The 21,323-nt window shown below is 51.4% G+C and overlaps 1 protein-coding gene across 4 annotated transcripts in view; it reads right to left on the reverse strand.

The window, feature by feature from the left end:
* Ccdc88c (coiled-coil and HOOK domain protein 88C) overlaps positions 1-21,323 on the reverse strand; it is a 119,559-nt gene that overhangs the window by 27,206 nt on the left and 71,030 nt on the right. For all 4 annotated transcript variants that reach the window (NM_001432084.1, XM_087553894.1, XM_087553895.1 and 1 more), the window contains 9 exon segments: positions 746-907; positions 1,957-2,142; positions 2,983-3,124; positions 3,866-3,993; positions 7,115-8,176; positions 9,568-9,705; positions 12,283-12,467; positions 15,964-16,108; positions 17,002-17,148. In NM_001432084.1, coding sequence (NP_001419013.1) covers positions 746-907; positions 1,957-2,142; positions 2,983-3,124; positions 3,866-3,993; positions 7,115-8,176; positions 9,568-9,705; positions 12,283-12,467; positions 15,964-16,108; positions 17,002-17,148 — 2,295 coding nt within the window.

Here is a 21,323-nt window from a genome sequence, read left to right on the forward strand (position 1 = left end):
ACAAGAGCCCCTTACATGTCATTACGGATTATTTTTAAAGCCTATTTTCTAGGAGTCGACAGAAAATCTTTAAGGACCGAGTATCAGACAATACTGTCAACCAACTGATTTTTACGTATTTACTTTTGTGCCGTGAGGGTCTGGACTGTGTCTTGTACACGCTGTGCACTTTTATTAATGGGCTACATCTAAGCACCTGGGCTTTTAACGTATTCTACCACGATACCAAAACATTAAAAACCAAACAGGGGCCAGAACTGCCCTGCTATTAAAACCAGACAAAGACATTTCCCAAGACAAAACAAAGTAACAAACCAACATCCTATTTTCTCATTTCAACAAAACAAACCCAACTCCTTCGCCAAGTTAAGTTTCCTGTTTATTGTCTCTGTCCCATATGCAACTTTCCAACTTTTCCCAGAAATTAATGAGTAATTTTTTTTTACTTTCCCACACCTACAGACCACGTGGTACGTGGGCTGAGGTGCGGGCCTTGCTGGCTGCTTCCAGCAGATGGGAAGCCAGGTCATAGTCCCATTTCCCCTCTGCGCACACACACAGACACACGCGCACACATACAAACTGAAAAGCCCCGCTGTAGGGAATGTCTCACGCCCCTCCCTACTATATCCAAAGATTCCCTACTGTCTAGGGTATACATTCAGCCTCTTAACAACCACCCGTCTCCAGGTCCCCCATGCTTGGCTCTGCAGCTCCCACCGAGGAGCCGCCAGGGTCCTGCTACCTGCAGCTTTGCAGTCTGCGTCTGCAGCGTGGTGGTGTGCTCTTGTAGGAAGGCGCTCTGCTTCTGTAGCGTCAGGATCTGGCTGCTGAAGGACACGTTCTGAGTCTCCAGGTGCTGCAGCTGCTCCTTCAGCAACTGCCTCTCCGCCTGAAGAGCTGCGTTCTAGGGGAGAAGCATGCGTCAGTTACACACAGCGTGGCCAGCTCTCTCTGGGCATGGGGCCTGAGGTTTTACTGAACCTTTGAGGGTACATGCAGCTGGGCGTGTCTTCAGGTTCAGGAAGATAATGGTTTCCCTCTTCACAGACAGTGAATATTATTTACAAAGAGACAATACTTTATAGGGACTACTGCCTGGGGTCTGGGGCGTATTGGCATACAGGCTGCTTTCAAGATTCCATTTGTTTCTGTCGGTCGGTGTGGAATACCCCAAAAGTACTTCTCTGTGAGCTGTCACTCCCCCATGACTACAGAGCTCAAGCCGTCATCACTAACTGTCCAGTAAGTAGAACAGCAGTGGGTGCTGAAGTGTGGGAAACTAGCAAAGGCTGGATCAATCATGCCACCGATCAGGCTAGGAGGCAAGGCTCGGGCTACAGGCTGGTGCTAGCCCTGATTAGCACGACTTTGAGAAAGCCTCTAATGCTGTCACAGCTTGTTTGTCCACTGAGAATCATCAGGATGGGCTTTGTGAAGTCACTGTTGTGAATCAAACAGAATTAGAGGGACAAGAATGCACTGGAGAGATTTTGTCTGATAAGGGCCAAGGGTATTAAGTACTTTCAGGTTTGGTGGCCATATCACTTCTATCCCAAAGACGAAAGCTGCCCCTGCAGTGGGAGAGCAGCCAGAGCATATGTAAATATAAAAGCTGTGGCTGCATGTCAATAAAGCTTTATTTAGACACGGCTTGGGAGTAAGTGCTGGATGCTGCGCTGGAAAACTCAACACTATGGGGATGAGGGCTGGTGGACGCACTCTAGGCTTGTCACAGCAAGTAGGGGTTCCGTCCAGGAGACTGGCTGCGTCCCTTGTATTAGGAACTCTGAAGGGAGTATGGTGAAAGCCACCTAAGGGCCCGTCCAGGACAGGTCAAAAATGTCCTACTAGATCTGTCCACCATGGCTTCTGCCGGCACATATTCTTTAGAGACAACATGCTATTTGGGGGCAACTGCTAACAGTGTGGTCATTTCACGGGCAGCCCACTCACACTGCGCTCCAGCTCGATGGCCCGGTCCTTCACACGGAGTAGCTCCATGGTGGCCTCTTTGTGGCTGGGTCCCCAGGCCTCCTTCTCTTGGTGACTGGTGACCTTGTCTGGAGCGTGCTTCTGCACGTTCTGCACCTGGGTTCCATCCTCCTGGGTCTTCCTGAGCTGCTCACATTCTTTCTTTACCTGCAGGCCATGTTGAAAAGCAGACTCAGGCAGGTAGAAGACATGCAGGAGTCCCAATAGTGGGTAGGGACGCTTCACAAAGTCTCAGACACCCACCCCCTCATCCCGAGGAGGGACGGGTCAGATGCTCTGTTTGCTATGTGTTTCCCCAAAAAAGACAGGAAAGGCAGGGATTTGAACTCACGCCTGTCTCAGGCCCCACCTTAGCTACATGTCCGGCAGCTCTTACTGGCTGCCTGAGCCTCCTCCAGTCTAAGCCATACAAGAGGCAAACCAGGCAGTCAGTTATACATCACACAGAGGCCTTGCCAGGTTTGCCTCTGCCTGCCTTCAGATCCCAAATCAACTCTGTAACCTGGGCATGTGCCATGTGTTCAAAAAAAGGAAACCATACATGTGGAGTCAGTCCACCCATAGATGGAGATTGCATGTACACAGAAGTGTGTGTTTGAGTGTGTGTGTGTGTGTGTGTGTGTGTGTGTGTAACATCTTATTGACATGTGTGAAAAACGTGAGGACAGCATGTCTATATGTATATAGAGTGTGCACATGTACGGGGACATGTACTTGTATTGCCCAAGAGCTAACACACATATTCATATAAGGCCCTGTCCCATCCAAGGGGCTTAGGAGCCTCCAGGTCTACACCTGGTTCTCTGGGCTGTTTCATGTTCCTAACTTCCCCTGGAAGTGTGGGATTGCCCTGAGCTACACCTTCCTCCCCACTATGTATCTGGCTCCTGTGTGCCCAGCCCCTGTACCCTGAGGTTGGCACCCTCAGGATCCTACAGCACTGCCCATGGTTGCTCTGGGGAAGGTATGACAGAGCCTGGCTCTCACCATCTGCAGCTCGATCTGGAGTTGGTGATTCAAGCTCTCTTTCTCTTCCACTTGTGCCTCCAAAAACACAATCTTTTCTTCTTTCATAGCTAGTGTTGTTTTCAATGAGGATTCGTTTTTGCTTTCCCAAATCTTGCCTTTTCTGAAAATATAAAGATACGATAATAGAACAGTTTACCTCTAATTCCATCCCCCTGTGGTCAACACACACCCTTCCCACTAAGCTGGTTTTATGCACCACTGGCAGAAGGTGTTCCAGGGACCCTGGAAGCCAAACCCATTGCCCAGATCCCTTGGCAGGGGTGGGGGAAGGGGCTGTTTCTCAGCTGACACATCTACAACACCATCACGCAAAAGACTGTGACTACATTTTTACAGCCACTCCTTAAAGAAGTGTTCTATGACAAACACTTCATAGACAGGGAGACTCCATCCATCTTAGGAAACCCCAGCAATCGGTCCAGGGTCACAATGCTAGCTGTGTGGCAGGCCGCAGCCTTTCCACATGTCAAAGCAGGCATGTGAGTCTTGCTGGTTACAAATCCAGAAAAGGCTGCCGGACTAGATTTCTCTGAAAAGCCACACTGTTCGAAGAAGGCCTGGCTAGGAAATATGGCAATCATCAAATTAAAAAGAGAAGTGGCTCTTCTTGTGGCTGAGTGCAGGTCAGTCTAGAGCCTGTCAGGCACACAGGAGGCCCTGGGGTTATTGGCCAGCACGGCAGCCTTTTTATCACACAAAACAATCTCCTTTCCTATTTCCCAAGACTCCTAGGTCCAAGACCTGAACTTTAAAGGACAGACACAAGGAGTCGATTCACACAGGGACCCAGAAGCTCAGATTCATCAGAGAGCAGAGTGTTAACGCAGGGCACCATCCTTACGTGTCACCATGACTGTTATCCTCCTGCAGCAGCAGCTCCTTGCTGAGGCCGACCTTCTCCAGCTCCTGGCTCAGTTTGTCCAGCTCGCTGGTCAGCTGCTGGCTCTTCAGTTTCTCCAGCACCAGGTCCTGCAAGACAGAAACCACCATGTGGACAGGAGTCTGGCAGAGAGGCTACGGCCTTGCGATGGTGCCACAGCTTTGATCCACCTCTTGAGTGTGTGTGTGTGTGTGTGTGTGTGTGTGTGTGTGTGTGTGTGTGTCAGCCTTCTAACCTGCCTTGCGATGGTGCCACAGCTTTGATCCACCTCTTGAGTGTGTGTGTGTGTGTGTGTGTGTGTCAGCCTTCTAACCTGCCTTGCGATGGTGCCACAGCTTTGATCCACCTCTTGAGTGTGTGTGTGTGTGTGTGTGTGTGTGTGTGTGTGTGTGTGTGTGTGTGTGTCAGCCTTCTAACCTGCCACACCTGTGGGTTTCAGATGTTTCGGGCAAGCAGGCTAGTTTGATGGTGTGGTCAACTCCACAATGCTCCACCAAAAGAAAGGGATGAAGCCTTTCCCAGCCCTCCTAGTGCTGTAAATAACAGACCAGGTGGCAACATGTAGAGAAGGGAACCAGAATGTTCTCCAAAATGGGTCAGAAATACTGTTACGATGACCTTTAGCCATGAGCATTATCTCCACTAATGTGACTGACTTTTAAAAATTACACATTTAGCAAGTAATTGATATAAAGAAAGGAGATGCTGTTGTTGCTGTCATTACTGTTTTTTGAGATAGGGTCTCAGGTAACTCAGGGTGGCCTTGGACTTGCTGTCTAGCTGAGGATGAACCTGAACTCCTTATCTTCCTGCCTCTACCTCTAAGTACTAGTATTACAGGTGTGCACCTCCATGCCTGGTTTTGCACTGGGATTCCAACTTAGGGAGGGCTCCATGAATGCTAGGCAAGCACACGGCCCGCCAAGCCACCCGTTTCCATGCTGAAGGGTTTATTTTAAACTTAGGCTTTCCCTTCGGAATGTGGGCAACGAGCTCAAGGTTCATCTCCACAATCCCTTTTGCTTCCATTCCCACACAGCTCACTGAGGGGAGCTATTATCTCCAGCCTGGGGTACGGCTTATCCCTCCTACAAAACCATATGCAGGCTAGAACGCCCACCATAGAATTTTCCTGCCAGGTTAGCAGCTGTGCCAGGTGAGCAACTCTGGCAAGGGGTTATGGGTTAGAAGATCACGGATCTGGATGAGTCTGGATGAAGCAGAGGAGAGCTGGCATGTGGGTTTTAATTCTGTTTAGTGTGTGTGTGTGTGTGTGTGTGTGTGTGTGTGCGCGCGCGCGTGCGCGCCTTCTAACCTGCCAACCACCCATACCTAGCGCTGAGATGGAGGAGTTCTAGGACAAAGCCCTTTCGGGGTGGGCATTCAGGAGGCTGAGACAGGAGGATCAAGAGTTCAAGGCTAGCCTGGTCTATACAAGGAATCCCAGACTAGCCTGAGCAAGATTCTGGTTTCAAAAACAAAAACAAGGGCAGGACAGCAAAAGCAGGACAGTATCCTGGATTGATAAGCGCCGAGACAGACAAAGGGCGGACTGCTGCAGGACTGTGGTGAGTGAAACGTGCATCTATGTGACAAGCCCTGGAGGTCCCCGGGTAGTTGTACACACAGCCCATACTGCCCGCACAGAGAAGAACTGTGAGTGGCATGCAAGGCTTGGGTCCTTCCCTGGCTCAACTACACCAACAGTTGTCTTTTTTTTTTTTTAAAAAAAAAACACTGCCTGGCTCTGGGCTCACTTTGAAATCACTTCCCTCCTCTCACTAGGCACAGAGCAGCCTGCAGTCGCCTCAGGCTGAGCTCCACAGAGCATCGTCTCTCTCCCTTGATCTCTTCCTTGTCTGCCTGACACATGCTGAGGAGCCAGAAGGACGCACCACTAAGGGGTGGTTTAATCACAAGCTAGAGGGAGCCAGGTACCTGGATGAGTGAGCGGAAGAGTCCTGGGACACACTCTGAGATGAAACCTGCAGGCTGAACCACCCAGATGCTAACTCTGTCTTCTAGACCTACACCATAAACGAACGCCCTGACAATCCACAGGAAGACACCAAGGGACGTAGAACAGGCACCCCGCAGGAAGCACAATATACTACAGGCGAAAACGGTCATGTGCTTTGGTTCCATTGCTCCGGTTCCAGGAATATATCCTTTCGAAAGCATCTGATGTGAGGGGCAAGGATGTCCTGGACCAATGAATCAGGGACAGCTGGGGACACTGCTCAGTGAGCATGCTCAAGACCACGTGCTTAATCCTCAACACCAAAGAGGAAGAAAAAGACCCCGAACCCTAAGCAAAATGGTGGGGAACACTGGGAACAATCTAAAGGGGCCTATGATTACCAGAGTAAATCTACAGGCTTTAGTGTATCTTGCAGTCATACAGAAAGCACGGCTTCAACAGCTGTTCACTGTGGGGACAGTGACTCTGTCCACAGCTAAGGGCACTTGCTGACAAGCCTGGCCACCTGATTTGATCCCCGGAACCCAAATGGTGGAATGACAGCAAGGACTCTCTCAGGCTGCCTTCCAGTCTCCACATGCAAGCTGTAACACGCATGTGCCCACGCACGCACACACAAAGTAAATAAATAAATATAAGAAAAGAAAACCATGACCCAAAACCCGAAACCTACTTCACATGGGAAAACTTGAAAATGTAACTAAATGAAAACAAACCAAAACAAAAAAAAACCCAAACAAACAAACAAACAAACCCCACACATACAATAGCTTGACCATTTGTAGTCTGGAATGGAGAAGTCCTCTGGTGCATGGCTGTCTTAGGATTCTTTTTACTTGACAGGTAATTTTTGGGAATTCTGGTTTTACCACAGCCTAGTAATATACATAGCTCAATGCTGGCTCTAAGTGTTGGGCAAAGGCTAGAGCTGATCAGTCCCCGGGGGCAGAGGGGGATCACAGGCATGGAGAGCTATGTGACTAAGCTTCCTATGGGCAGGAGATCAAATGTGTTAAGTGCATCTTCTACTTACGGTGTTCAGTCTACAGTGAATCCATGGCGGGGGGAAGGGGGGGGTCACAAGCCTTTGTGTGTGGAGGAACACCAACGTGGGACACAGAGCAGGAGGAAATGATTACCACGGGGTTGTCAGTGAGCAGTGAGTGGGACCTAGAACCTCCCGCCCTGAAAACAGGCTCATTTTGTCATTGCCCACGCATGAGGCTCACCTCTCTCAGGGTGGTGAGCGTCCTCGTGTGCACGGTGACCTGCTTGGTGAGGTCCCTGTTGTCCTTCTCCAGCTCCTTCAGCTTGCTGGCCGCATCCCGGCAGCGGGCCAGCTCCTTGTCCAGCGCGCGGCTCTCCTTCTCGGCCGCCGACAGCTTGGCCGCACTGTCATCCAGGACAGCGTCCTTGAGCTCCACCTGCTGCCATAGGCGTCTGGTCTCTTTCTCCAGCAGTTTCTTGTCCTTCTCCAGCTGGGCCACCTCCTGCTCCAGGGCCTTCCTGTCTTTCTCAGCCCCCTCGAGCTGTTTGTTGGCGAGCTGCAGAGTTTCTAGGTCTCGCTTCAGGGCCTGGCGCTCAGCCTCCAGCTCGCTCAGCTCCCTCTGCAGGGCCTGAGACTTGTGGTTGCTGCTCTCCAGGCTGTGCTGCAGCTGCAGGTTCTCAGCACTCACGCTCTGGTAGCTGTGCTCCAGGCGCTCCGACTTCTTGCTTAAGGTCTTCAGCATCTCCACATTCCTGCGCAGCTCCTCCTTCTCCCTCTCCAGCTGCTGGTTCTCCGTCTCCATCTGCGCCATCTTGGCGCTGGTGAAGCGCATGGCCTCCACCATCTTGCGCAGCTCCCGGTTCTCCTGATCCAGCTGCTTGTTGTCCCTCTCCAGGCCCTCGAGCTGCACAGACACGTTCTGCAGGGTGTCCAAGGACTTTCTCAGCGTCCGGTTTTCCAGCTCCAGACCCTGGCTCTCATGCTCCAGGGCCTCGACCTTCTCAGTGACCGTCTTCAGGGAGGTCACCTTCTTGGTCAGCTGCTCGTTCTCTTTCTCCAGCCGGTGCAGCTCCTTCTCCAGCACCTCTGCGCGCTCTCCCTTCTCCTTGGCCTCCTCCAAGTCTCGGTGCAGCTGCTTCTTCTCCGACTCCAGCTGGCTGAGCTTGCTGCCTGCCTCGGTCACAGCCTGGTGAAGGGTTCTGTTTTCCTTCTCCACATCCTTCATGCTGTTGACTTGCGGTCTCTCCCGCAGTGACCACACAGCTTGGTGGAGGTGGCCCTTCTCCTGCTCCAGATCTTTTATCTATGAGCAAACACATTAGGCATGACCCAGACTGTTGCAGGAACCTCCACTAGCCATCTAGATTCATACAGGGGCTTCTAAGTGGAAGTCACCCAGACCCATCCATGGCTCATCAAAACACACTCAATGTGGTAAGCATGATCTTAAACCTAAAGGATACATCTCTTTCTTAAAAACATGAGTGATTCCCTTGGCCCGCTCTGTAGCGGTCAGCAGGACCCAGTGGACACCCTGCCCACCGCCATGACCTTCTGTTGTGGTACAGAATACTGTCTCCTGCATCTTCCTGAAGGGCACAACAGGTTGCTGCTCTCTATGCCTTGCTCCCTTCCTGTGTCTTCTCAACCTCATGGTCAGTGCCCCCCCCCCTCCCTGCAACCTTGCACAGCAGCTCTAAAGAGGCCCTGCACTTACCCACCAGTCCTTACCTTGTCTACTCATAAAGATTCCTGAGCCTGCTGCCTGGTACTTGCCTTTCGAGGTGAGCTGCATGGACAGGGCCCCCACCTGTGCTCATCACACATGGTGCTGTCTGATCCCCCCCCCCCCACACTTCTTACTCACCTACAACAGAAGCTAAAAACCTCAATGCCAGAGAACCCAGCCTTGCTCTTTACTCTCCACTTATTTCTGTGCAGAGTTTGGAGATGTTCAGCGGCCTTTGAAAGTCCCAGTCCTGATGGCTCCCCTGAGTATCAACATCCTGATACTTCCTATGGTGGAAGCGACCAGAACCCTGCAGGTGTGACAAGGTCTCGCCCTTGTCACTAACAGCTTTTAGAAGGCCCGTGTGCTGCAGGATGTTTAGCAGACTCCACCCATGTCCTAGTTAGCTTTAACTGTCAACCCGACACAGCCTCAAGCCAGCAGAGAAGTGTCCCAATTGAGAGAGTCCTCAGAATGGCCTCTGGGGGATTGTATTATTTATCGAGATAAGAGGGCCCAGTCCACTGTGGGCAGCATCATTCCCTAGGCAGATAGTCCTGAGCTATATAGGAAAAACTAAGTAAGCATGAGCCCGAGAGAGCCAGAGAACAAGCGTCCTCCTCCACCTATCCCTGCTGTGCATCCTCGGCTGTGAGTGAGTTTCCTGGAAGTAAAGATGTGTGAGGCACCAAGTAGGCCTGCCGTCAAGTTCCTGCTTCCCTGACACCCCTCAATGACAGGCTGTTACCTGTAAGGTGCAACCTTTCTTCCTCTACACTGCATTCAGCCACGGTGTTTGTCATAAGCAACAGAACGGAACTAGACCAGTTGGGCCAGGAACTCTGGTATTTCCTTCCCAGAGTCAAAACCATCGGAACTGTCTGAGGACACTGCCCAATGACATGGCCATTCTCCTCAGCTCCTCGTCCAGCAGGAGCGAGTGAGGCAATGGTGGCTGTGCCTACCTGCCTGGCCCTGTCCGCCTTCAGGGCCTCCATGCCACTCTGCAGCTGTTCCTTCTCTCGAATCAGCTCCTCACTCAGTGTCTCCAGGTCTTGGTTACTCTGCTTTTCTCTCTCCAGCTGCGTTTGTAACTTTTCAATCTGCAGATATAAAGATCCAGCCTGTGTGACAGTCTACTCAAGTGAGCTGTGTTCAGACAGACAGACAGACAGACCCACCCTTCTCTGCCCGGGGTATTAATAATATGGGCCCTTGAGGAAAAAAAAACGTACCAGTGTCGCTTTGCAATAAAGTCTTTATACCTCCTCTCAGTCACTGGCTTGACATGACCTGCACTTTCTGCCTGGGATAAGCGAAGACACTGGGCAGCAGTCCACAGTCTATCCTAGGCTACCCATGATGCCGGATGTCCAATCTACTCTATGTCTTGTTTTTTTTTATCCCCTTGACCTCAGTCACTTCTCAGGGTCAGACCACATACCAAAGCACCTAGCCCCACATTCCCGACAAAGACTGTATGGCTCCCCTTCTCTTCCTTACGCTTGGTGACAGGATCCAGCTGCTTAGCTTCCGTCACCCTCCAGGTAAACCTGTCGTCAACCCTTGCCCCTTCTGCCCACTCTATTTCCCCCTACAACCCACTGCTGCTGCCCTAAGCCAGAATGTATTGTCCTGCCTGGACAAGTTCCCTGCCATCACCACCCTCCAACACCAGGCTCTGATGGGGGAAACCCACCAGTGCCCAGGCTTCTTAGAGCATGAAGTTCTACCTACGTAGTTCTCCGTATCTCCTGAGAATCTACCTGCCCATTAGGACTCAGGTCCTGACTGGGCGGGGCTGGCAATCCTGTTCCCTGGAGATGCCCAGGCTGCAAACCTGGGCTGCCGTTTCTTGTTATCACCAAGCTTGTTCGGCATGAGAAGCTTGTGTTGGCCTCAGAGGGGCAGAGTCAAAAACCTGTCCTCTCTACTATGTGGGAGTTCCTAGTAGCTGACCAGGGCCAGAGACATGCATCATGCTCAACCTTAACACCTACTGCAGGCAGCTGAGCCTCCCCGCACACTGCTGGGCCCACGCCCAGTTTTTGACTCTCCGGGTCTGTGTTTTGTGTGTGTCTCGGGCTTCTGGATAAACAATACTAAGAAGTATCTGAAGCTCGGACACTGTTCAATCTGAACCTTTAAGGGAGGACCGGAGGTGCCCAGTGACCCTGACAGCACAAGGACTGAACTGTGGCTCTCACTCGGCTGTCCACACTGGGGTGTTGCATGGACGAAGGTTCACATTCCCACAGCTCTAAGCATCCCTGTCTACACTGACGCTGCAATCTTTCTCCTTCCTACTGCATGGGGGCACCGTGACACTCCACCGGGGAAGCTGGGGTCTGCTAATGGGAAAGAGGAGGTCAGTGGGGGGGGGGGTGTGTGCATGTATCACGGTTGCTAGGGTTCTACCATTGGACCCTAGCCAGGTGCATCTCAACCAGTCATGCCGGGTTATGGCTTTCCAGAAGGTGCTATAATGTATCACATATGGATCTTTTCCGAAATCAAGACCACCTTGTCTTAGCCACCTCTGTGCCATCCCTTACTTAAGACCTCAGAAGGGAGGCAGAGTTGCTTCAGTAAAGCCCATGCTGTGTGGCCAGAAACAGAAGCAGTTGCTAGTAGGAAGTGGGGTCAGTTATGGAAGGGCCCTGACCCACAGGTCAGTGACTAGCCCAATGCCTTTACGGAGGACTAGGACTTGGGACTTTCCTACGCATGTTCTCAGGCTTGTGGGGTAAGGTCCCCAGCTCTTCCCTGACAGCCTCCTGGCTTACACCCTCTCCACCAAATATGCTTGACCCCACTCCTAGAGAGCTATGCCAGACTTTGTGTCTGACACTGCTGCTGAAATCTAAACATGGGATGTTCCTGTATCCCGCTTGACCCCTCTGGATGGACTGCCTTCATTTTTGTCCTTTCTTGGTTCTCTGTTCCATACTCTGTTGCTTACTAAAGATATCCTCTCCCCCACCCCTCTGTTTCTCTCACACACAAATACACCCACACTCTGACTGAGATGTGGGCAGTCATGCTGGTGGCAGTACCCATTGCACAGATCTGTATATAGACAATAGGCTACAGGGCAGAGGTGACCCACACTGTCCCTAGCCCAGCAAGATGATACCCCAGGGCTTTCCTGCCTGAGAACCCATGGAGTGGGAGGGTCTTCTTCTTTTTCATAGTATACAAGACTGGGTGTCCCTTTATAAAGACATTCCCTGCCTTAAGACCACAGAAATCTAGGAGACCAAATCATGTGGTCACTGCTCCCATTTTTGCTTTGCTCCAAAAGACAAGGCATGAGATAGGAGGTCTCCTAGTGTCCTCTAAAGGCAAAAACAAGTCCCTGGACAGTGAAAATGTCACATGGCACTCAGTTCTTAGTGATGAGGGGGTAAATGTAGCTAGATGGTTCCCTGAGATCTTTTCCACAGCAGGAAATGTATGCCAAGTCCCACGCAGAGGAGAGAAAGCAGCAGAGGTGGGGTCCTCGAGGCCTGGTTTCCTCTTAGCTTGTCCCCCTCCCCCCACTGCCACAGGAGCCTTATATGACACTGAGGAGCATGTCAGGAGAATACAGATGTTGAGACACGGGTCCCATAGGAGAGCCCTGAGTGAGGAAATCTCCTCAGAGTCTAGAAGATGTGTTAAGGGCCCTGGAAGGTTACCTTCTTGCTAAGCTGCTGGTTCTCCTTCTCCAGCTCCCCACACTTGAGGCTGCTCTCCTCGAGCGCCAGCGACGCATCCCGCAGACCCTGGATGGTGCTCTGGAGGCTCTGGTTCTCCTTCTCCAGCTTCAGGATGCGGCTGGAGGCGCACTCATTCAGCTCAAACACGAAGGATTTCCTGGAGGCTGAAGGGTCGAGTCTGTTAGGGTTAAGCATTTTGGAAACCCTGCTTCCACTTCCTGACATAAGCTGAACCCCAAGAGTTAGGCTTCCCTTCTTGTCCCTCATTCTCATCCCAATAGGAATGCCAAGCATCTCATGTCAACATCCAACAGTGAAGTCAGTCCCCTGCTGGCAGACGTGGGGCCCACCCTATCTAGATTTTAAGGAAAAGCAGGATTACTGTGTGGGAGCCAATCCTGGGACCTGAGTCCCCTCACTGCTTACCTGACTGACTCAAGGGCCATGGACATTTTCTGTGTCCACTATAGGGGCAGAGGGCATCTACACTGCTCAGCAGAGGGGGCTAAGTGACCGGCTGATTGAGGGTGAAGGGAATCTGTGCCTGTGTATATATGCCCATTGTTGGACAGCCTGGGCTAAAACCTTGACATCAGAAATTTCTTCCAATTTCACAATTACGGAGGAAAGTCAGACAGTGCATGCAAGCTGCTTTAGACTTTTCGGTGAGTCTGGAAAAAAGCTGAATGCTTTAAAAGACATCTACTCTGCTTTTAAACAACCCAGCACTTTCGTGAGAGACAAGAACTAGACTTCTTGGTCTTTTCCCCTACAAGCAGATGCAAGGCTTCAAGGAAGTTATGGAGTCTCTTAGGAAGAACACACAGTAGGTCTGAAACACCGTAAGGAAACAGTCAAGGCTGTTCCTCAGTTCCGTGTCTATCCACGCATCCGAGCCCGACCACACTGTACCGCTGAGGTTTACTGTGTGGCTAAGTATTGTCAGGCTAAGTCCTAACCTCCGACCCCCAGATCTCAGGGACAAGGAAATCCTCACATACACCAAGTGCTGCTATGTAACCTTGCTCCTTAATTAACTATTGGGTTAATAAAGATGCCCACAGCCTACAGCGGGCAGAAGAGAGGTAGCTGGGGCTTCGGCTGCCAGGCTTGGAGTCTGAGGCAAAGACCACGAGGAGGAGGAGAGAGAGGAGAGTGAAGACCAGCGGTTAAGGAGTCAAGAGATCCGGTCTGGTCCAAGTATGAGCACCCAGATAGAACGTGGCAAGTCCTATTTCAGGGTCACTGGTGGGAAGTAGACAGATTAGCATAGAGGGCTGATACCTGCCCAGCTCTGGTGCTGTTAAGGCTTGTTATAAAATAAAGGTTCTGTGGGCTGGAGAGGTGGCTCAGAGGATAAGAGCACTGACTGCTCTTCCAGAGGTCCTGAGTTCAAATCCCAGCAACCATATGGTGGCTCACAACCATCTGTAATGGGATCCTCTGCCCTCTTCTGGTGTGTTTGAAGACAGCTGTAGTGTACTCATAAACATAATAAAGGTTTTGTGCTTTTTATCTGGAAACTGAATGATTCATGGTGGGGGTAGAAACCCCTGGTTGCTGTTCATTACAACACCGCACTGCTGACGCTCGCCCGTCTTCCCACTCCTGACTAACTCATCACCCAGGGGCTCTGACAGGGCACTGAGGGCCACAACAGAGGCATCCATCAGTGTTCAAATGCTACGTGTGACGCACGTGTTAGGATCCTTGGGCAACTATAAAGACTGAAGAATGTGTCCTCTGTAGTGTTACCATCTATCAGAGCAACAGTACAGACCCAACAGGCCAGACCATCCTATCCTAAAGACATTAGTGGGAGGGGACCGTGGCAACAACGTAGCATGTCCAACTCTAGCATCAACACCGGTTCACAGATGCTGGAGAGGCCTCCTCTCCCTTAGAAAGGAACCTAGCCATTGTGGATCTTGAAGGAGGACCTACAACCACACTTTACTAAACCAGCATAACGCCTAACTATACTCTAAATAGTTATCCTGTAGAGGACTCTTCATCATCATTAAACAACAACGATGACAACAACAAACCCACCTCCTTGTAACAGAGATCATTAAGGAAAACCTCAACCAATCAAAATGCAGAGAACAAAGGACCAGGTGGTATCCAGCCCCAATGGACACATTTACAACACAAGTCCTGCAGCTTTGTTCACAGCAGAAGACGGGGTGAGAAGGCTGTAGGAGCCAGAGGAGTGGAATTCCTAGAAATGCCACAGAAGCTACACCATGAAGTCTCATCATGGCTGCCTAAACAAGGCCTTAAACAGGACAACACCATCAGCTAAGTTAATGTGCAAGGGGGAATGACCTGGGACCTCAACCTAGACAGAATAACGTTCACATTCCTACAGCTCAGCACCGGCACCAATAGCAAGTGGCCTATCACTAACTAAGGCAAGCTCCACACTGAGCACAAAGACTGGTTCATCAAACCACCCAGTAACCGGGACTCACAGCAGCATACATGAGCCAGGTAAGGCTGATGATGATGATGATGATGATGATGATGATGATGATGATGATGATGATGATGATGATAATAATAGGATAAATAAAACATGTCCATATCTGACCTTAAAGGGTTCATAAACTATACCAAGCAGTCTCCGGCCTTGGAGGCTGGCCCTGAGGGCTTGAACTGCTTCTCCAGTCCACCAGGGGGCAGACGTTCCTCCTTGTAGACTTGAAACCTCACAGGAGAGACAATGCCTTGTCTCTCGCCCTGTGTGGCTGGCTACCAGGCACCTCACTCAGCTTGGCACACGGGCACCGAAGCAGACACAGCCCAGTGTCCACAGATACAAGTTAGCTCAACGCCTTTAAGTTCAGGGCTGGTGAGAGCCCTGGAGGAAGTGACCTTGGTAGTATTCTCAGGGAATTTTCATCAGTTACCTTTCAAACCTAAAATAATCCAAACGCCCATGCCGGCCCCATAAAGTGCTAAGTCAATACTAACTCGCAATCGGGTGCATGGAAAAGGTGAACAGAGCTATTTTCAAACACAGGAATTGGCTTATTGTTTGCTGGGCGATGGAGCTTCCTGCCACAGTGCTGACTGGGGTCCCCCACCCTTCCCATAATGGACACCTTATCTCAGGGTACCAGCAGAGGGCAGCAGTATTTGCCTGCCAGGAAGGAGGACTTCCCCATCCCCCCACCACCACCCCCCAAGATCTATAGAGCCTGGGACTGGGGAGCAGCAGCCTCTTAGCATCCCCACCAGGGAGACTGGATAAACCGCATCCATCCTGCCCAATTATGCAAATGAACGGTGCAGATAATGCCCAGGGTACATTTATAATAAGGATTAGTGACCACTGGGGACACCTCTCCGTGTCAGGGCTTTCTGTCATTGGCAAAGAGAGCCGTGATCCGGAAGCTCCTGAGTGTGCCTGTGGGAGACCCAGAAATCCCAACACTTCATTTGTAGCTTACTCCCGGGCGTCCGGGCTGCCAGGCCACTCACATTTCCCCTGGGGAGAACTGTAATGAAACAGCTCCGAACGGCACTTGAGGAAATCACATTTGCTCGTGGAGAGCGGGTGGGTTGCTAGGAAGACTCAAGAGCCCAGGGCTCCGCTCCTGGGTAAGTGGCAGCGGCTGAGATGGGGCCAGATCCCAGGCACGGGGCACGGCCTACCGTCGGACAAGTCCGCGTTCTTGGACAGCTGTTCCAGCTCCCAGCCCAGGTGGGCCGACTCGTTCATGCTCTGCTTCTGTGCGATCTCCAGAACCATGTTTTCTTCCAGCAGCTCCTCAATCCGTTTCTTGTCAGTGTCCCGATCCTAGGGCAGGAAGAGGAAAAGTAGGGCTGGAGAGATGGCTCAGCGGTTAAGAGCACTGACTGCTCTTCCAGAGGTCCTGAGTTCAATTCCCAGCACCCGCACGGTGGCTCACAACCATCTGTAATGGGGTCTGATGCCCTCTTCTGGTCTGAAGACAGCAACCGTGTACTTATGACATTAAAAAGAATAAATAAATCTTAAAAAAGAAAGAAAGGAAGGAAGGAAGGAAGGAAGGAAGGAAGGAAGGAAGGAAGGGAGAGAGGAAAAGTGTGAGGACAGGTCTGGCTGGCCTCAGACTCGAAGCATCTACCTCCATCTAGTGCAGGAGGACAGCATGCTTCACACCTAGCTGAGAGCTATACCGAAACACCCCACTCAGGGCCCCAGTGCAGCAGGGACTGCTACAAAATAAGTCTCTTGACATTTCTACCTAGGTCAAGAAGGTACCTAAGTCTCAGTGAACACTCTCTGAACATAGGGACACAAGGAACAGGGGTTTGAGATAGGCACTCCGGTGATGTGCACTTGTTGGCTCTAAGTAGCTCTCTGCAGCCTCAAATGCTATGACACGCCAGTACTTAACCCATCCAAGAGCCACTTAGGACCTCTGAAAAGGACATACCTGTGTTCACCCTTGCAGAAGAGTGGTTACTTTTGCAAAAGCAGAAGTCAGGTCCCAGATGTGTCAAGGACAGTTAAGTGCCCACTCAAGCCACTGAGTTTAGCAAGCTCTTCTTTTAGTCAACAAGCGGCTGGCAGGCAGCAAACTCAGAGGCTGACACATCAGGAGAGCCTGTCCTTCTCCACTTGCACATCCTGCACCGCTAGCCCCACCCCATCCCTATTCCCTCCCCCTCCCCCACCTCCACCCATCGCACCCGGTCCATTAATACCAGTTCCAAGTCATGGAGTTTAGATTTCAGCTGTAGGTTCTCTTTCTCCAGCTCGTGGACTTTATCGCTGCGAGCCCGGGAGGCAGTCAGTTGTTCCTCCAACATGGCCTTCGTCTCGATTAAGATGATGTTATCTTCTCTCAGTTCCTGAAGAGCGAAAGCCACAAGAGAGCCATCAGATAAAAGGCCAGGGTCATGACCACAGGACTTCTAAACACAGTACTTTCAGGACCCTGGAGCCAAGCAGCCAGGCCAGGAACCCCCAGCAGGAAGGCCTGCATCCAGTTCTTGTCACCTTCACCTGTGCCCTGGAGGCCAGGCAAGCGGACTCTCAAAGAAAAATTCAAGAGTGGACTGGAGAGATGGCTCAGCGGTTAAGAGCACTGACTGCACTTCCAGAGGTCCTGAGTTCAATCCCCAGCAACCACATGGTGGCTCACAACATCTATAATTGGATCTTCTGTTGCGTCTGAAGAGAGCAACTGTGTACCCACACACGTAAAATAAATCTTTAAAAAAAAAAAAAAAGGAAGAAAAGAAAAATTCAAGAATCACTGAATGGTCCTGGGATGTGGATCAGTGGTAGGGTGATCGCCTCTCATGCACAAGGTCCTGGGTTTGCTCCTGAGCATAGTAAACAACTGACGGCCTTGAAAAGGCAACTCTTCCTTGAGATCTTCCACAAGCCAGATGATCCTACACTTGGACCCCAATGGGAAAGTGGACTGAGTTTCCTTTAATAAAGGGAAATGGGGTAGCCGAGAGTCCACAGAGGGGAAGGAGCTCAGGACTAAATCAGATGCTCTCCATTCAGGACTTATGCCAGATAAGGAAGTCTTGACAACAGCCAAGTCCCAGCACAGCAGGGCAGGCAGATACGAATCCCAGTCAGGTGCAGGCAGACACTGTGGCTTCTGCTGACATCACAGAAAGAGGCCAGCCCGGGTGCCATGCCTGTCAGACCTTGTCTGAGCTTCTCATGTCCCACGGGTCCTTCCTTCCCAGCAATGCTTGGTATCCTCAGAGTGTGTCTGTCTGGTCCAGGATGGACGGACAAACTTGCACTTTCTCTCACGTGCCTTCACAGCTTATAAAGTGTACATACTGGGAACTGCCACCTTCCTTGGTGGGAAAGATTCCTAAGACTCGCCCCACTCACAGACTGCAGCAAGGACCAAGGCTGGAGTTTCCTCTTATCCACCATGTGTTCATTCTCCCACTTGGGCCTGAATCCAAGCTTCCTGGTAGAGGGAAGCACTCACAGAAACGGGCTTCACATCAGAGCTGGCCTTGGGGAAGCAGCTCACTGATTCTAGGGTCTCCCATGTGCATCTAGCAACTATCTTCAACAAAGACCACACCACTATGGCTGGTCCTGCCTTATTTGCTCCTCACAGCACCCCCTGAAGGGAGGCAGGTCAGGGTCAGGGTCCCCCTACAAATGAAGGACCTACTTGAGAACAGTAAGGAATGTGCCCAAAGTCATAGACCGGCTGAGGGCTAGGGCTGAAGTTCTCTCTCAGGATGCAGGGTTTGAACTCCTGTCTTTTCTCCATGGGACAGACTGCCTCTAATGACATTGAGACAGAAGAATGGGGGGTCCCAAATCAGCAAAAAGGGTCCAGTTCTTTCTCTGTGGTCGTCATCTACCCTGCGCCTAATAAGGCCTTCCTGCCAGCACTCCGAGCGTCTCGCTACTCTTCTTCAGTAAGCAACCAGGACGGCTTCTATGCCTTATGCACACGGGTCCTCCTCCATCTACAAGAGCATCCTGAATGACTCCCTCTGCGGACTTGGTTGTCTACTCTGTCCTGTTCACTAGGTCAAGTCAGGTGTTCCTGGGTTTCTACCCTTCCCTGTCCCTGCTCTGAGGTAATGGTGGCTGTCCTGTCCCAACTCTTGGGATTCTTCTGTACATACGTGCTGGCCCTTGAAGGACTCAGATATTCTGACAGGCAGAGACGGCACCCACAGAGTCATCTCTAAGCTCCGCTGTACTGTGTTCCGGTGGTCTCCACGTCCACAGTATTCGATAACGGACACGATCCACCCCGCCTTGTACATCTACCACTTCACAAGACAGAGCGGCCCTGAAGGACGCTATGCTCAAGTTACTGCAGACCAATGATTCCACTAGTGGCCTGCAGGGTTGAGAGGGCTGACTCCATTGCTCTGGGCAGCTCTGAGGCTGGCTTATCTATATCTGCTCTAAACAGGAGGCTGTTATCAAGGCCAACCCTGCCCAGTCAACAGCTGGGGTGTTTTTACAGCCAAAGGTTAGACCTGAGAGTCCTCTTCTGATCTGCCACTGTGACTTGCGGAAGAGAGAGGTGTGGGGAGCTGGTGGGTCAGCTTCACTTCTGCCACAGGCTCTAGCTACATGGACTGTCAGGCTGGATAGCACCGCCGAACTGAAAACGCGGGTTACTAACGTGTGTACGATTCTCAGCTCACGATGCCTGAACTCAGCAGCTGTTCAGGCGAGGGACAAAGTTCAATCCAGCACTCACCTGAGAAACAGCTCCCTTGTCAACAGACAAAAATTGTTTGGCAAGGGCTTAGTGGTGTTTGTGAGCAGTGACCGACTTACATGGAGGCCCGAGTTCTGCCCCTAACACCGGAAAACAAAAGCAAGCAGCAGCAACAACAACAACATAACTGGTTTCCAGGAGTCCCTCTTGACCCTCTACAAATAGCAAACACCGGAGGGGATGTGGAGTCAAAGAAACAGTCTCCTTCCCAGTGAGTTTAGACTCACAACACACAATGGCCCCTAGCGTCCACTGCAACAGAAAACCCAGGGGTGCTGGGGAAGCGAGAACTGGGTCCATAGCAACAGACCTCTTGCCCCTCTCTGCCCTGTCTCCAGAGGGCAGTCCCTCACCCCACCCATCCCTCACTCATAAGCTCTATTGCCGTGGAGAATAAAGGGCAGGATGCGCTCTACCCTGAAGACCGGCCTGCCTGCCTACAACATGACTTGACCTGAAGAAATGCAGGGCCAGACCAGAAACCAAAGAGCCCCTCTGTCCTGTTCAACTCGACAGATCTCACCACAGAGCCCAGAAGCAACAGGGATGAAGCCCAAGGCAGAGCTCACCCAGCCTCTGGGTTCTCCTCAGCAAGTTCCCTGGAATTTAACATTCCTCACCTGGGACACGATGCTTAGTGGACCATGAGCCGTGGGAGGCTGGGGTCCCTCCACAAATACCTCTAGTTCTCCGGCATCACCCTTCTATCCCCTTTTTGTCAGGACTCCCCCCCATTCTCTGGCAGCCTGTCAGGGCTCTGGTGACTGCCAGACACATTCCGATTCCACGGCACTCGCTTAGCAACTGTGATGCCTTTTCTTGTTTGGAGAAAGGAGGTTGCTACACCTCACAGGGCCACTGTAGGCTTTAAATGCTATGGTGGGCCTAGAGCTAAACACAGTTTTGGGCTCTACAGTCACGACTGCTCACCTATAGGCTTCACACTGTGCACCTGCTCTGTAAAGGACCAGAGAGCAATGCTCTCTGTAGGAGGTAGGGGGGTATCGTGTTGCAATAAAACTTCACCCTTAAAAGCCAATGGAGGGCTGGATTTAATCTAGAGACTACAGATTACTGGCTTCCCAGTAGAGAATGTCACTGGCACAGGGGCCTCGCTAACAGCACGACACAGACTGTCTTCCCAGGCTCATAGCCTGGTCAGGAAACAGACAGAAATATCGATCACAGTGACACCATATTTGACACACTACCCCGAAAGAGAAGGCTTATAAAAAGAACTGTGAAGTATACGATTGGGGGACATGGCCCGCTAAGCTCAGACTCAGCCCTGCTCCGGCCCTAAGCTGACCACCCCTGAATGAAGAAGGAGAGGCTGGCAGCCTGGGAAGCGTTTGTGCAAAAATGCAGAGGCCTGGGGCACAGGGTGTGGGGTGGGGCTGTGTGAAGGGCTGTAGCACTGAGGGCCAGCCAAGGGAAGAGCATCGAGTCATCCCAGCGATGGAGAGGCATTGTGTGGACCACTGGAGAATGGAGCACCATAGCTTATATTCAGGGAGGGCTTCTGCTTAGACACTGGAGTAACCAGAGTAAGCCAGCGGGATCTAGATGGAGAGTGATGCACAGGCAACATGCTGGGAGGTGGGGACTTGAGCTTAAAGGATGGTGAGCCCGTGAGCCTGACCCATATGGGTCAGGGGTGGGGTGAGGAGACAAAGGAGGTGAACTGCTCCTGGGGTTTAAGCACCAAGTGCAAGGAAAACAACCGGACTCTGGAGAACACAGGCTGGTATGGAAGGCAGGCAATGATTCTGGACACATTAACAAAGACTC

Source organism: Rattus norvegicus, chromosome 6 (genome assembly GCF_021556685.1).
Source record: "Rattus norvegicus strain SHRSP/BbbUtx chromosome 6, alternate assembly SHRSP_T2T, whole genome shotgun sequence".
Classification (NCBI taxonomy): Eukaryota; Metazoa; Chordata; class Mammalia; order Rodentia; family Muridae; genus Rattus; species Rattus norvegicus.